Below are 16,568 nucleotides of genomic sequence, written 5' to 3'. Positions count from 1 at the left end.
GAGCACAGCCTGGAAACCCACCCGCGGTTTCTCATGAAAACCCCCAGCCGAGCAGACAGCGCGGCCTTTATGGCAAATTAACATTCTGGCTGCATCTCCGTGAACAGTCAGGCCAAACCTACAGGGGCCAGACTCACTCTGTAATCGCGAATCTTTCTTTCAGAGTCTTTCTGATCACAAGTGGGTGGGCTGCGGGAGGAAATCTTTGCTTACATGGAAAATTAGGAGTTGTCTGATTCTAGAATCTACACAGCGCAGCTCCGACACAGACGCACAGGCGGGGTCTGTCCAGAGCGGGAGCTAGGAAACCCCACCTCGGCTGTATTTGCACGTGTGTGTCAGCATCCTGGAGGATCAGTATGTCTGTTCTTGGCATTTTCCTTCGACTGTTTGAAACACGTTGCTGGTTTCCTCGAACTAGTGAAATAAATCTTTAACACTCGTTTATTCTTTTCATAAGAAGGGCCTTAAATAACATTATGGTTTTCTTTTTAAATAGTTTAATAGTCATCATTTAAATAAGGCTTTGGTGTGCTTTTCCATTCTCATAGTTTCTTTTCTCTGCATATACATCTTGCAAAATCTATTATTAATCCGCGAGACGACCGGCCCCTCTATTGTAAACAAGGAGGGAGAAAGAGAATGCGGACCGGTGGGTTCACTGGTTCCGGGGCGTGTCCTGGCCAGGAGCGGGTGCCCACGCGCCCTCCCCAGGCACCAGGGGAGCAGGACGCATCGCCAGTGCCTGGGAATCCACGGGAGGGGACGCCGGGGGCAGGGTCCCCAACGATGCACAAGGGCCTCGAGCCCCCACTTCTGCCCACCCATCGAACTGGGGGGCCTCAGCCTGGGTGCCTAGAGAAGTGGAAACACCACAGCCCTCCCTGGCCTTCTTCTAGAGCTGTGGTCCTCAGCCAGGGGGCGGGTCTCCCGGGGACACTTGGTGATGTCAGGAGACAGGGTTGGCTGTCATGAGTAGGGGGGTCATCTAGTGGGTGGGGGCCAGGGACGCTGCTAAACGCCCCGCAGTGCACAGGACGGCCCACCACAGAGATCCGACCCCAAGAGCAGAGAAACAGAGCCAGGCAGGTCTGGGGAGAGACTCCCGTGGGGCGCCCTGCCCTGCAATGACACGGCCCCGGGCGGGCTGACCACGTGGGGCTTGGTCTACGAGGAACAGGCCGTGTCTGTGACGAAGCTGCTGCTACTGAAGATGCTAATCCACCCACCGTGAGGTCCCACCAGCCCGGAAGGAGGCTGCTACCCGCAAGGGCGGGGGAACCGGACCGCACTCTCCTGCGGGGCTGAGGCTCCCCCGCCTCTGCTCACCCTGCGGGCCAGGAGCAAGGGGCCTCTAAGCTGAACGCTGTCCCCGAGGCTGACGGCGCTGGGTCCTCGGGGACAGGGGGTCGGTCGGCTAGAGGTCCTCATGGGCGGGGCTCAGGTCCACCCGCTGGGCCTTCCCGAACACCAGGAAGGTGCATAGCCCGAGGCTGCTGACTGCCGCCACCAGGTAGAACACGGACGTCCAGGAGCCCGTGGTCTCGATGAGGTAGCCACCCAGGCACACGCCCACGACTCCTGCACCCTCGAGAGGGGACAAGCAGACGGGGTGATGGGCCATCCCGCCCCTTTGAGGACAGCTTTGAGGGGAGCTGAGGGCGGGGGGCCTGAGGGCATGAGCCCCGTCACCGTCACCCAGGCACTTGGCCTCTGGGGACCCTGGACCTCGGGGATTCACTCACATCTGCGGGTCACGTGGTTGGGGACGGTTACATGCCATTGGAAGCATGAGCACCGTGGTAGACGGCTCTGTGCTCTCCCCCGGCCAGCTCTGGGGTCTGGGCTCCCCCCCCCGCCACTGCTCTGACACTGTGGGGACCCCCCAAGGGGTGCCACACCCCACCCTGAGGGCCGAAGCAGCGGAGCAGGTGGGAGGACACAGGCGTGGGGCGGCGCCCCGGGGAACTCTGGGTTTGAAACCCGCAGGCAGGGGACCCCAGCCCACTTCTCACCTGCCAAAGCCCCAGCTGTGTTGGCCACACCTGAAACAGGACAGAGAGAACGAGGACCAGTCAGCGGAGGCCCACTGTGACCCTCCCACGGCGCACCCACCTGGGGGCCCTGGGAGCGGGGAGGGGGTGAGCAGGGGGGCGCAGCCACTTCCTGTCCAACGAGGGGCCAAGGTCCTCACCAAACAGAAAGCCGGCACAGGACGGGGCCAGGTCCTGGATATTAACGGAAATGCCGCTGCGGGAAGAGGAAAGGACGCGGGTGAGTGACCACAGGGCGGCCGCCACCCGCCAAGCCGGCGGTCGGTCCTCCGATCACCTGGATTCCGGAGGCTGGCCACGCCAGGAGCTCAGCTCCAGCTCAGCGGTTACGCATGGGACCCACTCCCAGGATGAAACAAGACAGGGAGGTGAGTTTGCCTGGACTCACACTCATTTGCCACCCGATAATCTGGAAAACGACATCAAGGTGCCGATTCCCAAGACAAGTCAGTGCAGTTTTTCTGACTAAACACTGAGCTGCTGCGCAGGCCGGGAGGCCCGCAGAACAACACGTGGGATCCGATGGGCTCGCTCCCCACCTTTGGTTCAAAAGATGCTGCTTGGGGACCCTCATCTGCTCTGCCAGCCCCTCCCCAAGCACCCGTTTTGTTTTCCCAAAAGGCCCAGGTCCTCACCGGCTTGATACCCTGACTGCCCTTCGCCTCGCGGCTCACTTGTGGGGACCTGCCATGCGCCCGCCCTCCATGTGCGCCCCGAGCCAGGGGCCCCGGACCCGGGAGCCCAAAGGCAGCGTGGGTGGCTCTGGTGGACGAGGAACCTGGCCTTTACCTGTGGTTGAAGGTCTGGAGGCCGATGGAGGCTGATGCAAAGACCACAGACTTACAAAAGCTCGAGGTGTGGCCCAAACACAGGGCAAAAACGCTGGACAGGCCGAGGCCCATCGCCTGCGGGAGAAACGAGTGGGGACGGGGTGGGAGTCTCGCCCCTTCCTGGGCTGCCTGAGCCACACTGAACGAGGGTCGGTGGGCACCCCTCCCGGGCTGGGGCCTGCCTGGTGGCCACTGGGACGAGGCTGCACGAATGATCTGGACCTGCTGGTCGTAGCCCATTCGACGTGAGCCGACCCAGGCCCCCAAACGGGCACCAGGACTCAGGGAAGGGCCTCAGGTCAGCCAAGCCAGTCCCAAGCACTGCCCCACAGTGCCCTCCAGCCACTGTGCCACACCAGTCCCCTTCTAGGTCAGGGGCCCCAGGAACAAAACAGGGATGTCCGGAGGGAGAGAGCCGTCCCACGACCCTCCTACCTGCATGAACTTCCGCACAGTGATGGTCCTGTAACCTAGACGGGGAGACCAGGAGACATCCTGTCGGCCCATCTGTGCTGTCCCACCCCAGACGGCACCCAGAGTGGGTCCCACCCTCACGGCTGCGCGGAGGGAGCGGGGAGAGGAGGGCCGGGCTGGGCTGGCGGTGGGGCAGCCCCTGCATCGCCGTGAGCCGCGCGCACACGTGTATGAGCCTGTGCACTTAGAGGGTTCCCAAGGCCGAGGCCTGGCAGACGCACCTGAGGAAGGCCACTCTATGGTTACAAAGTGCTTGCTTTGTGTTTCTACCAATTTTCTAATTTTTCCACAATGAGTGGGTGGTTCTTCTGTAACTAGGACAAGACTGACATTTAAGGACGTGCAGTGCAGGGTCGTGGGGAGCTTGCGTGTCTGCGGGACAGTCATCCTCGGGCCGTGTGCACTCGGGTCTCAGGCCTGAGACCTCTGACCTCACCAGGTGCCCTTTCCTCCTCTGAAGAGGCCGGGGGCTGTGTCCAGCCCCCAGGTGGAGGAATTCCACCGTCGCAGTGTGACTGTGTCCCAATGTCCCCACCTGGGGAAACAGGCTGGGGGGTGAGAAGCTGGAGGCAGTCATCAGCAGAGTCGGGCCGGGAGCCGGGCTCCACGGGCCCACCTGGCTGGCTCTAAGGGCCAGGGGTCCCACTCTCACGGCCTGGTCCTCGGGGGCGTGGCCTCTTCCCATCGCTACAGGAGCACCCCAGGTGGGGTGCCTCTCTGCCCCCCAGAGTGAGGCAAAGCCCAGGCATGGCTCCCTGCCCGGCCCCTCCCCCAGGGCTCACCCTGATTGATGAGACGGTCTGAGAGAAGCCCGCTGAACAGACTGGCAGGAATGGCCACTAGCCAGGGCACCACGTTGAAGACCCAGCCCTGCAGGGAAGGAGGGTGCAGGGGCCTCAGAGGCTACCAGGGCAGGTGCGCGACCACGGGGAAAGGATGAACAGCCCAGGCGGTCATCCACGCCCACCACTGCCCACCAGGCTCTCTGCCCACAGGCTGGGCCTCCGAGATCCTAAGTCATCCCCGACCTTGACTGAGCGCTGGGCCCCCAAGTGCTATCACCCCTGCAGGGAGAGCCTCCCTCACGGCCCCCCACACCCCGCGGGGCAGAGCTGGGGGGCCGCACCCTGCCCAGAGTGTGCAGCCAGGGGGCCCCGGTCACCAGAATTGGGAGGGTAGCCGGGCGGCTGGGGTGCAGTCAGCCAGGCTGACCAGCAGCTGACATCTGTGCCCACATCACAGCCCCTGCGTGCCCCCCCACCCCCCGGGAAGGACTGTCCGCAGACGGGCAGGCAGCCGGGGCAGCAGCTGGGCCTCTCCTGTGTGCACCCAGGTGCAGCCGCTGAGCCAGGAGGCAGCAGAGCCGCCAGAGCTCGGCGGAAGGAACCCAGGGCCCCTCTGCGTGTGCTTCGCGGCGCCCCCCAACCCTGTGAGCTGCTGGGCGGCCAACCCACCTTGGAGCTGGGGAAGGTCTCCTTAAAGAAGGTCGGCAGCCAGGAGAGGAGGATGAAGAAGGAGCAGGCCGCCGAGAGCTGGGAGATGATGGCCGCCCTGTGGGGGCGGGGGCCAGGCTCAGGGTCCACACCCCAGCCCCCTCCCCACACCCAGGGCAGCCAGGGGCCTGAGGGCGCGGAGCCCAGAGTGGAGCCGCCCCAGCGTGGGCCGCTCGCCCTGTGGCCGAGGTCCCCAGGGCCCCAAACCCCATCCCCGCAGCAGCCCGGCTCACCAGACAGAAGGCTTTCGGAAGAGCTGTCTCCAGGGCACCTTGGTGTGTCTGGACACCGGCAGGCCCTGCGCCAGGACGCCCAAGGCCAGGATGAGATCTGAAGGGCAAGGCATCTCCACGTGAAAGCCATTCAAAGAGGGTGGACGGCTCTGCCCCCACAGGCCAGAAGCTGGGGGCGGCTCGTGGGTCCCCGGCTGTGCCTGGGGGCCAACCTGTCCTCTCCGCCAGAGCCTGGGCTCGGCAGCATCTGCCCTCGAGGGTGGACAGTAGTGTTGCCATCTGTCCCCTGAGTCCTCAAACGCTCCAGGCCCCACTCCTGTCACCGGGAGCCACCTCTACCCCTGCAATCTGCCTCTGCCGGCTGCGCAGCCCCCTGCACGTGTGCGTTCACCCGGCGACTCTCACACCAGACTTGACCGTAGCCGGCTGAGACTCAGGGAGTGGGCGTCTTCTGTGAGGCTCTACCTAGGGGATCCTGGGGCCCCCGAGCTGGCCTGCTCTTGGGGGTTCGGTGGCCGCTCGCTGGAGGGGACAAGGCACCAGGGCCCCCGCCCTTCCCGGGCAGCAGCACGTACCTTTCTCACCCAGCAGACACCTGTACACATAACACACCCACAGCAGGGTGAGCCCACCCGAGAAATAGAAGACGCTCGGCCAGCCGTACCAGTCCAGGAGCAGGGAGCCTACGGCCCCCGTCACCAGTGTCCTGGAACGACAGAGAGGGGCGTGGCTGGGACCCTCGCTTCACTGGGGTGCGGAGACATCTCCGAGATCCCTACCCCAGGTGACCTGAGTCCCTAGAAAAGAGCATTTCTATCCCCTGTGAGGCAACTGCTGGGCCCCAGGCAGCTTGCTAGGGATGTGATAAATGGAATGTTTATAAATGGAATATTTCCTGCCATATCAACAAACAAAGGATGCCACATTCATCAAGGATTGCAGCCCTCCAACGTGAGCCAGTGAGCCCTGAGGAAACTCAGGGCTGAAAAGAATACCTGCTATCCTGCAGCCGTCTGACTGCAGCCACTCCCTGCGGTGAGCCCTGCGGAAACTCAGGATGTGAAAATACAGGACACTGGCCCCAGAGAGCTGAGGTGCACATCAAAGGAATGATTTCAGTGAGCCCAGACTCTTGCATCTTCCCAGATACAGAAAAGCACTAAATTCCTAAACTTGACAGATCGGGTTTTCTTTAATTAACAATAATTTTTGACCATTACCAGCCCTTTTGTTGCAAAACTCCTCTATATCCTGGCTCCTCCCCTCACCTCCTGGGAGCAGTTTCTCTGAAATGCTGTCTCCCGGGCTGCAGCCCTCATTTTGCCCCAAATCAAACTTAACCTCATGTTGTGCATTTTTTTAAGACAGATGCAAGCTTTCCGGGGACTCCCGGTGCCACGGGGGCCAGCGTGGACGTGGCAGCCGTGATGTGGCACACGGGTCCTGTGTTGCCCTAGTATCTCCTTACTAGGCCTCCCAGTTGGCCTACAGTTGTGTGTGGATCCTTTTAAAATGAAAAGGGCAACGAGAAGACAGCGGTGACAAGAACACGCTGAAACATAAAACCTCCTTGCTGTTTTCAGCTGCTCATATCAGAGAGGATGAAATTTCAAAAAGATTTCAAAATGCAAAAACAACCACCCAACCCAGCTGCCTCCCCAGGTCCTGCCAATGCTATTGTCCCAAATATGCCCTCGAGGCCCACCCCTCCCCCAGGCTGGCCTGCCTGTTCCGGGGCTACCCCTCAGCTGTCCCCCACCTGCTGAGGCTTGGCCAGGAGATAAAGGAGAAAGGCTTTCCCCCAAGGCCAGTGGAGGGATGCCTTCCGCTCTGAGCCTCCATTTCCCCATCTGCGGGGAGGGGGTGGGCACGGTCTCTCCCTGTACCTCCCCTGCACCCCACTCCCTCCCCGGAAGGCCCAGGTCGCCCAGTGAGACGGGATTTCAGATAAACAATGAAACTCTCCTGTCCGTGTATTGCTTCTCTGAAATTCACATGTCACTGGGCCCCCTGGGTTTCTATCTGGGCCGCTCCCAGCCCCGCAGCAGGTACCCCTCACCCCTCTGCATTCTGCCTGGACCTCGGCAGCAGTAACGTGAGGGCCCTGAGCCCGGGGGTCGTGAAGCCCCAACAGGACAGCAAGACGTCCTTCCAGCCCCAGTGCAGTCACCCCACGGAGGGTCTGGCGCTCTGGGGGGTGCAGTGGGGAGGGGCACAGGTCTGGACCTTACAGGTCTGGACCTTTCATGTCTGGACCGTGACGGGTACCCTCTGGGGCGAACGCAGGCCACCTCCCCCATCGGGACGGGCACCCCATCCAGTTCTGTCAGCACAGATGGAAGGGAACGTAACACCCCAGCCCATGTGCCGGAGCCCCAGAGCTCTGGTCACGTGCCGCTGGCCCGAGAGGGACAGAGCATGCATGGAGATGGGGGTGGCAAGCGCCTCCCAGAGCACAGAGTCACCAGACCTGCGTCACCCTGTCCCAGACGTGCACGTGGCCCGTCCCCACCAGACGCACCGAGGCGCTCTGCCAGGTGCACGCCCTTCGCCTCCCCACACCGACCCCCCCCGCCCGGCCCCCCCAGGCCGGGACTTACCCAAACTGGGAGCCGGCCCCCACGGTGCTGCAGGTGAAGGCTCGCTCACTCTCCCGCACCTTCTGGGACAGCAGGCTGGTCAGCGCAGGGAAGTAAACCCCTGGGGCGGCAGAGAAGGCAGAGCACCTTCTGGGACAGCGGGCTGGCCAGCGCAGGGAAGTAAACCCCTGGGGCGGCAGGGAAGGCAGAGCACCTTCTGGGACAGCGGGCTGGTCAGCGCAGGGAAGTAAACCCCTGGGGCGGCAGGGAAGGCAGAGCACCTTCTGGGACAGCGGGCTGGCCAGCGCGGGGAAGTAAACCCCTGGGGCGGCAGGGAAGGCAGAGCACCTTCTGGGACAGCGGGCTGGCCAGCGCAGGGAAGTAAACCCCTGGGGCGGCAGGGAAGGCAGAGCACCTTCTGGGACAGCGGGCTGGCCAGCGCGGGGAAGTAAACCCCTGGGGCGGCAGGGAAGGCAGAGCACCTTCTGGGACAGCAGGCTGGTCAGCGCAGGGAAGTAAACCCCTGGGGCGGCAGAGAAGGCAGAGGCCCGCGCAGAGCTGTGTCCCGAGCTGGCCCGCGGGCCCTGCCGGGGCGGCCGGCAGAGGGGTGAGACGGGGCTGGAAGCTCCGCGGGGCCCTCGGTGAGTATTCAAGTCCAGCCTCCTTCCTCCCGCTGTCACCCCCAGGGATCAGCAGGGCTGGGCTTTTCCCAACACTCAGCTAAAGAGACAGCTTGGGGAGCGGGGGGTTCGCTCAAGGTCCTGCCACCAGGACGGCTGCAGGGGGGCTTCTGGGCCCAAGCTGGCGCTCCTCCACTGTCACGCCAGCTCCCAGAGCCACACGGCTCCAGAGTCCTGGCACCGACATGCAGAAGCACACACACAGGTGACAAGTGACAAGTGCACACGCACACACACTGACACACACGGTGCGTGTACGTCGGTGAGACCTGAACAGCCCCGTGGAACTGCACTGCCAGGTCCTGGATGTGATGCTGCCCTGTAGCTACGTGAGATGCCACCACAGGGAGGTGGGGGAGGGAGCTCGGGACCTCCCTGTACCTTTCACTGCAACTTCCTGTAAAGCTATAATTATTTTAAAATCTAGTTTAAAAAAAAAAAAACGGCATTGGCGAAAGCAGCTCTTGCCCGTTACACTGCGCTTTTCTCCAAAAGCACCTGGGGAAGCTCAGAGGCCAGGGCACATAGGGACAGGACTTGGTCCCTGCCTTCCCTTTGGGGTCCCAGGCCCCTGCTCACACCATGTGGGGAGCACGTGGGGTGAATTCAAAGGAGCGCAGGTGCTGGACTGCCTGGACCACCAGGACCACATGTGGGCCGGCCCGGTGGGGCTGATCAGGAAACAGGCAGAGGCCCATTCCAGGATATACATCTGGGGTCTTGGGGGTACGGGCTAGAGGCCCACGCCCCACCAGAACTCTGGGAAGTGGGGAGGTGTGGTGAGGAAGGGGTCACGTCCAGCGGACGGATGCTGTCAGATGCCATGCTGGTGGAGGGCAGGAGCTCAGAAGGCCGTCGCACTCCCTGGAGGGTGGGTGTGCGCCCCTGCCACCAGCTCCCCCAGGCCACTGGGGATCTTTGAGGGGGGCTCTCTCCAGAAGTATAATATCCCCAAAGAACGAGAGCGGGGGGCTTGGGAAAGCTGGCATCCCCTCAGCCTGCTGGCCCGGCCAGCGCGGGTGTGGCCTCCGACTGGCAGCACACAGAAACTGGGCACGTGCCCACCATGCGGCTGGTGGAGCCGATGGTGCCACGTGGCAACCTGGCTGACACCGGATCCCTGGAGCGGAAGTTTTGGCAGAGGAGGACACGTGACATTAAAACGTGCCAGCCAGACTGTGAAGTGACTCTAGACACGGAAAGTGCCTTGGGTGCCACGGCCTCGAAGCACAAACAACGCCCGGTGCAGGGAAGCGAAGCCAAGAGCCGGCAGCCCGCCAGCGGGGACGGCCCGAGCTGTCCGCCTGCCAGGGAGGAGAGCCCATGACCTCAGCAGCAGCAGCGCTGCAGCACTGACGCACCCGCTCTGAAGTGAGGCACACCACATGCAGGGGCACACACGAGGACACACGTGCACGCCCATGAGCACCCACCTGAACACGCGCCCGTGCACACAGGTATGCATACACATACATACGCGGGCACACACACCCGTGCACACACTCCCCTTGCTCTGCGGCGCGTGGGCCCGAGGTCCAGCCCCCCGCAGCCCCCCTACCTTGGAGCAAGCCCGTGAGGATGCGAGAGAAGGTCATGAAGGCCAGGTGGGCGCTGCTGAGGCGGGAGAGCAGCGGCGTGGCGGCGGTGATGAAGCCCCAGGCGGAAGCCGACAGCAGGATGACCTTCTCACCCCCGATCCTGCACGGGGGACGAGAGGGCAGTGACGGGAGCTGTGCGGCTGGGCTGCAGGCCGGACCAGGAGACCCTACCGTGGAAGAACCCGGGGAGGGGGCCAGCACCGCCCGTCACTTGGAGCTGCCCTCTAGGGTGGGCGCTGCAGCCACATCCCCTCTGCAGAGGAGGCCGAGGCTGAGCGCGCAGGGTACAGCCGGGTCCCTCTGTCCCCATGGGCCCCAGAGCTGCCTCCTCGGATGCCGGCTGCTCCTCAGGGAACCAAGCACCCGAGACACGCTGAGCGCCGGCCCCAGCCCACCCCTGCGCAGCCCTCGGGTCTCCCAGCCCCCGTCCTGCTGTGGGCGGGGCCTCCCCCCATTCCCTTCCTAGGAGCCACCTCCCAAGCCCTGCAGCGCGGGAGGGATTACCGGTCCCCCAGGTGGCCGCCCACCACCTGAGTCAGGCAGTAGCCCCAGAAGAAGCTGCTGAGCACAACACCGGCCTCCTTCTTATTCCAGCCGAAGTCCTGGCTCATGGCGGCGGCACAGACGGGCATGCTGACGCGGGCGCAGTATAGCAGGCATGTCCCCAGAAGCAGCGTCCCTGTCCACACCTGGCACTCGGGTCTGGGGAGAGAAGGGCCCGGTCAGGCCCAGGAGAGGCTGTTGGATGGGGCCCCTCGGCCACCTCTCAAATGTCCACCTGCTCACGTCTGGTGACTCCTGGGAGAAACGGGCAGACACAAGAAATGATGCACGGGGTCCCTCAAGCAGCAGGGGTGGGACCGGCCGGATGGCTGTCGCAGGGCAGAGGCTGAATAGCTGCAGCTGGGGAGGTGCTGCTCTCCAGGTCCCGGGCTCTCGGTTTCCATGGACCAAGGGCCCAGGAAGGCAGCAAGCTGACAGCTGGTAGCCGGCCAAGGGGGCGACGGGCTGGGGAAGAGGACCCCAGCCACAGCAGAGAGGAGGGTACCACAGCACCATGGGCCCCCGCAGGGTCCCCAGGAAAGCTGGGTCTGCCCAGCAGACCACCTTGGGGCAGACAGGCCCTGGGAGGAGCCTGGGCAGCAGTGAGGCAGCCCTGGCCGCCTGGGAAGGTTGCCAGACCAAGTCTATACAAGTCCCCAAAGCTCCTGGCCAGCACCGTCGACTGTCAGTCACCAAACCAGGAAGTCAGAAACTGCCAGAGTGCAGAGCCCGGAGGAGCCCAGGAGACGCAGGTGCCTGTGGGACCCCGGGCGGGGCCCTGGGACCCCGGGGGAGAGTGCAGAGCCTGGAGGAGCCCAGGAGACGCAGGTGCCGTGGGACCCCGGGCGGGGCCCTGGGACCTCGGGGGAGAGTGCAGAGCCTGAGCACAGCGTGGGCTTTGGCAGCAGGACTGTCCACGGCAGTCCACTGATGGGGACCAATGGACACTGACCTAGGACGTGAGTGGGGGACACGTGTGGAGCGCGTGGCAGTCTGTACTGCCTTTGCAGTAGCTCTGTACATCTAGAACTGCCCTAAGAGACAAAGTTTGGGGAGGGGGGATTGGTATTTTTTTAATGAAAAAGAGAGAGGAGACTCAGTGCCCTTTGTGCAGGTGGAGGGGGGCTCAGTGGGGGACGGCCTGGGGGAGGAGCACCACTAGTGACTTGCGATGTCTTTGCACAGGGCGGGGACGTCCCCTGAGGGTGGGGGCCACAACTGGGGGGGCGTCGGGAGAGTGGACAGGCCTTGAAGCAGTCTCAGTGGGGCCTTGGGGGTCCTGCCTGCACCTGGACTCACCTGCCCAACTGGGGCAAGGGTTCTCCCCAGGGTGGGGGGTGGTGGTGGTGCGAGACGCACAAAGGGAATAGGTTCAGGCTGTGGGGAAGGCACGGGGCCGGGGCTCCAAGCCCAGGGCCCCCGAGGCCTGCCCAAAGCAGCCCGAGGCGTTAGTGCTGTAGACCTTGGGGAGGCCACTGGACAGGTGTCCAGGAGGGTGAGGCCGGCAGGAGCCGCACGGGCAGTTCTCAGAACAGAGGGAAGGACGCCTCTCACCTGGCGGATGACCCAGGACACTGGAGTCTCACCCTCGCTCCCCAAACCCCCTTGGACCCCTGTCTGGACCTGGCGGGGGCTACCCCCACTGGCCGGGCACGTGAAAAGAACAGCCAGTGGGGCCCAGGGTAGTGGAAGCTTGGACTCCATCTGCGGACACGGGCAGGTCCCCTGCCTGTGGGCCCCACCCAGGCTCAGGCTGTGAGCCGACTCCGGGGGGACAGTCCAGGGTGAGGCCAGGACCACCCCTGGGAGGGCCGGAGCCCTCGCCTGCACGCCTCCCGGGGGTGAGAGACCTCGGAGGCCCTGAGGGTCTTGCCCGCTGGCAGGCAGCACCCGCACCAAGAACTGATAAGTGCGTGCGGATGGCTGTGTCCGTTATCTCCGGGGCAGGACCGCTGGGCCAGCAGCGAGGTGGGGCTGCCCCCCACCCCCTCTGGCCCGCACCCTCCTCCTGGCAGGGTGGACTCCGCACCCCTGGCGCTGGGGGAAAGTTTCGGGGAGGGAAGAAGCTGCTGTCCTGGACCTGGTCACAGACAGGGCGGGGGGTGGGGGGTGGCACGTGGGGCCCGTCGCCCGGCCTCCCGAGCTTCAGTTTCCTCGGTGAAGATGGGCTCATGTCCCTGACACCCAGCTCCTTCTCGGGTCAGTGAGCAGCAAGGTGACCCACCAGTTCCTGGAGCCCCAACAAGGAGCTGTCGACCGGCCAGTGGGCTGGGAGAGGCCTGGCACCAGCACGGCCCTCCTCCACAGGCGCCTCCCCCGGCTCCGCTCCCCCTGGCACATCAGTGTACTTTTCCACAGTCCAGGGAGCGAGTCGGGGAGCCTTCCCCGTGTCTCAGGCCTGCAGAGGCCTCCCCGGCCCCGCTGCTGCCCTCACAGCTGAGGAGCTGTTGCCCCAGGAGGCTGCAGCGTCTGGCAATCCCACTGGCGGAGACAGCTGCTTCCAGGCTCGAGCCCCTCCCTCGGGGGGTTTGGGGTGAAGGAGCCCGGCCTGCTGTCCCCAGACAGAGCCGTGTTTGTGGGCGGCGCCCGGTTTGGAGTTTGGGGATTACAGTCCAAAGTGTTCTGCAGCCCTCAGTGATGTGTGTGGTCTGATGTAGTGACCAACTCTCCCGGAGGAGAGACTTGGGTGCCGCTCTGGGCCCTGGCCTGACTCGGGGAAACCCGCCCTTCCCTGTGCCTCAATTTCCCCGTGTGCACTGGACCACGGATTTCAAACTGGGTCTCTGGGTGCCCGGAGGGGTGCCATGGGTGGGGCTCCCAGGCAGCACTCTTGGACGAGTTGCTTTTTATATTAGAACCTCCTATAGGAGTCCAATGGGAAATAGGGTCCCGTGCTGGAAAGCCTGCCGTTCTGCAGTTCCAGGAGCCGGCCGCTGGACCGTGCCTCGGCAGGGGCTGGGGGGCTGCTCCCTTCGGAAACTGCCCGGTGACCCTCAGTGACGAGGGAGGGGCCGTCACGCCCCCACCCTCCTTCCTGGTTCGCAAAGTGTGCCTGGAATGACTCAGAAGCCAAGATGCTGAGGATGACAGTAGCACAGCGCATGCGGCAGGTCTCGGTGGCCTCCCCCCTGGAGAGGCTAAGGCGGCGGGAGGGGGCGGAACCCCACGGGGCAGGTCGCAGACTCACCTGGGGCCTGGTGGTCCCAGACGCTAGTTTCCTTTACAGAACCAAAGACTGTGAGGGGCGGGGCAGGGGCGGGGCGGGGGTTCTGCCAGGCCAGCGAGTCCCCAGGAGGCACCCGCTCAATGTCTGAGTTTGTGACATGCAACCCCTGGGGGCTCAGGGCCTGTCTCCTCCGCGGCTCCAACCGTGGGAATGACACCCCCAGTCCACCCTCTTGCCCCCTGTTTCCCAGCCCCGCACTTCAGGCCTTCGGGGACACTGCTCCCTCTGAGCAAACATCCCACCAGGCCTACTGGGAGGCACGGTCCAAACTGCCCACCGAAACCAGCCCAGCCGGCCACCCGGGCCCACCAGGACGGAGCCAGCAGAGGACTCATGAGCCCAGCCCTGCCGTGGCCTCCGACGCCCGTCCAGGGCCACCTGCACGGCCCTGCGGGCGAGCCCTCGGCAAGCACACACGCACGGGTTGGTGCACAAGGGGAGTGGCAGGGGCTGGGGAGCAAGGCTTTTAACTTCCCACGAACAGCCACAGCCCGAAGTTGCCTTTAAAAGGAAGTTTTATTCCTTTATGTGGTCAGAGCAGCGGAGGGTCACCTGCGCGCAGATGGGACCGCGTCCCCGGCACCTGCCCCTCCCTCGGATGCACTGTGCCAGCACCCCGGGAGCCTGGCTCTGTTTGCTCTCTAGGTGGGAAGTCCAGTTAGAAACAGGGGAAAGCCAGATGAGACTGACCTGCTCTGGAAGGCTGGCAGGGTACCGAGAATACGGTGCTGCCCCCCCGCCTCCTTGTGGCCCCGGGAGGTAAAGAAGGGCCCGTCAGCTTTCAGGCAACCAGCCCACTCTGAGTTTAAGGCGCTGGCATGGGACGCCCTCTGGAGCTGGGGGGCCAGGTGCTGTGTGCTTCCTCCCTGGGCCCCGGAGGCCCCCGCAGCCCTGGCCCTGAGTTGGCGGGCAGCGCCACTGGGTGGGCAAAGGGACGTCCTCCACAGCTGCTGGGGACACAGAACAGGCCAGCTGGAGGTCTGGCTGGAGGGGGTGACCCAGACACGGCCAGCTGCCAGAGGCCCGATTAGGACGCCAGACGCAGAATCCTGGCCCTGCGGACGGGCTTGCTAGGAACACGGAAGGTCATGGCAAAATCAGCCACAAAAGGCCTGAAGACCTGCCTCCAGCCCACTCTGTCCACTCCCGAGCCTTGGGTCTGAGCCCCCAGCTCTTCAGGGTGCTTCCGTGAACCTTCTAGAACCTTCTGCATCCTGCAAATGGCCCCTGTGCATGAGAAGCACCCACGGCTGAGCAAACACAAGGTCACGTGGACCCTCGATTCAGAAAAGGGAAATGAGTCGGCGCTGGGGGCAGAGGGCAAGCAGGGGCAGAGAGCAACCGCCGGAGCGCGCGGGCCCAAGGCTGCCGGCGCCCGGCTGGGACGTCCCTGGGGAGCGGCCCTGCCTCGGGGGTCATCCACATGGCGGCAGCCGCCCACGGTCGCCCTTGTCACGATTCTCATCACCTTTAGCCACTCGGGGGTGCGAACCACCTTTTCCCGCTGAGCCCCACTCCACCCAGGACCCCCGCTACCCCACCCGCAGGTGCTCCTTTCTAAACTGGGCGGGGAGGGAGGCGGTGAAGGCAAAGCCGGCCAGGTCTAGATCCGTTAAAGCGTAACCGAGGGGGAGGTTTCAAAACATTCTTCAGAGGTCCCGGCCCTCTGCCCAGCTGGCTGCGGAGCTGCCTGCCACCTGGGCCGGCGGGGCCTCGCCTCGACAAGGGCGGGGAGAGAGCGAGGGAGCAGAGGCGGCCGCAGGGCGCTCCCCAGCCGGGCACACCCCGCATGCCTGCCGCCCTCCTGGGCACCTGGCAAGGAGACCCCGTGCTGCAATTTGGGCTTTGGGGCTCCCGCCCTCACCAGGCCCTGTCCCAAGGGAGCCTTCTGGCTTCTGAGGCCTTCCTGTGACCAGCTGTGGGAGGCGGGTCCCGCAGGCAGCAGGGCAGGCCCCGGGGACTCAGAGCTGGAGGTGGACGGGCCTGGAAGCGCAGGGCCTGACTCTGGGCTGGGGTCCACTGGAGGACCTGAGGGAGCTCTGAGCGGCGGGCGGCCTGGGGGCTGCTCTGAGGGCTCGCCTCTCGGTCCTGGTCGCCCTGTGAGTCATGCTGGTGAGCAGATCCCTGTCCCAGGGCCTTCTGCACCCGGTAGCAGAAGAGGGCGGCCTGCCTGGGCTCTTCCTCCCTCACAACCGACACCCCCGTGGGGACCCTGTTGGCGTCACGTCTCTGGCACACGACGACAGCAGGGCTCAGCCAACTGCTGCAGGTGCCGGTGTGGTCCCCCCAACGCCCCCCAGCCCACTGCCTGCCTGCGCAGGTGGCACTCAGTGGGTGGTCACAGGTGCGGTCCTGGGGGTGGGGAGGCCGTGCCTGGGAGCCACCCTGCCCAGCCAGGCAGGCCTCCCGGGACAAGACACTGCGCACACCACCCCCAGGACCGGGGCGGCCTGGAGAGAGTGCAGGGGGCTCTGGGTGGGTGGGGGGTGGCACTGGCCCTGGATGGGAGGCGTGGAGGTGCAAGGCCCCCCAGGCAGAGCAAAGGTGCGGGGCGGCAGGGAGCCATCTCTGCCCAGGACGCCCGCTCCCTCCCCTGACCGCCGCCCCGCCCCCACCCCCCGCCGCGAGGCCCCACCTGGACCACTGGGCGTCCTCGGCCGCTTCCCTGCGGGCCTCATCCGGGAGCGGCTGCATCGGGCGCGGACGGCGTGGGCACAGGGTGTCCGGGTCCGTTCCCGCCCAGCCGACCCACCGGGAAGCGCCGCCCAAGTCCACGTGTCAGTCCCAGCTGCGCTTCCGACCGGCGTACTCCCAGGACGTGTCGCCCCCGGACGGCCACCGCGGCGGGCGGGGCGGGG

At 64.7% G+C, this 16,568-nt stretch overlaps 1 protein-coding gene across 2 annotated transcripts; it reads right to left on the bottom strand.

Annotated features, from left to right (window-relative positions):
• Nucleotides 1–426: 426 nt before the first annotated feature.
• On the bottom strand, nucleotides 427–16,525 carry SLC17A9 (solute carrier family 17 member 9). Of its 2 annotated transcripts, none has more exons than XM_067708686.1 (13): nucleotides 16,346–16,525; nucleotides 10,446–10,643; nucleotides 9,902–10,041; nucleotides 7,685–7,784; nucleotides 5,660–5,790; nucleotides 5,085–5,181; nucleotides 4,813–4,909; nucleotides 4,141–4,228; nucleotides 3,320–3,354; nucleotides 2,844–2,959; nucleotides 2,195–2,250; nucleotides 2,016–2,045; nucleotides 427–1,588 (listed from the first exon to the last, which is right to left on the bottom strand). In XM_067708686.1, exons 1-13 carry the CDS (start codon nucleotides 16,402–16,404, stop codon nucleotides 1,428–1,430), a joined length of 1,308 nt encoding a protein of 435 aa, XP_067564787.1. In that variant the 5' UTR covers nucleotides 16,405–16,525; the 3' UTR covers nucleotides 427–1,427. The 2 variants fall into 2 exon arrangements, with proteins under 2 accessions (XP_067564787.1, XP_067564786.1); XM_067708685.1 differs by having other exon boundaries at nucleotides 427–1,581; nucleotides 16,346–16,521.
• Nucleotides 16,526–16,568: the final 43 nt, after the last annotated feature.

This window comes from Pseudorca crassidens, chromosome 15 (assembly GCF_039906515.1).
Source record: "Pseudorca crassidens isolate mPseCra1 chromosome 15, mPseCra1.hap1, whole genome shotgun sequence".
NCBI classification, from domain to species: domain Eukaryota; kingdom Metazoa; phylum Chordata; class Mammalia; order Artiodactyla; family Delphinidae; genus Pseudorca; species Pseudorca crassidens.
Note: the sequence above shows the minus strand (reverse complement) of the source record. Positions and strands in the feature narration are given on the sequence as shown.

Coding starts and splice junctions, on each gene's coding strand:
- SLC17A9 (XM_067708685.1), bottom strand. CDS start 16,404: ATGCAGCCGCTCCCGGATGAGGCCCGCAGGGAAGCGGCCGAGGACGCC. Junction 10,644..16,345: donor GAGGACGCCCAGTGGTCCAG/GTGGGGCCTCGC, acceptor TTCTCTCCCCAG/ACCCGAGTGCCAGGTGTGGA. Junction 1,582..2,015: donor CACAGCTGGGGCTTTGGCAG/GTGAGAAGTGGG, acceptor TCGAGGGTGCAG/GAGTCGTGGGCGTGTGCCTG.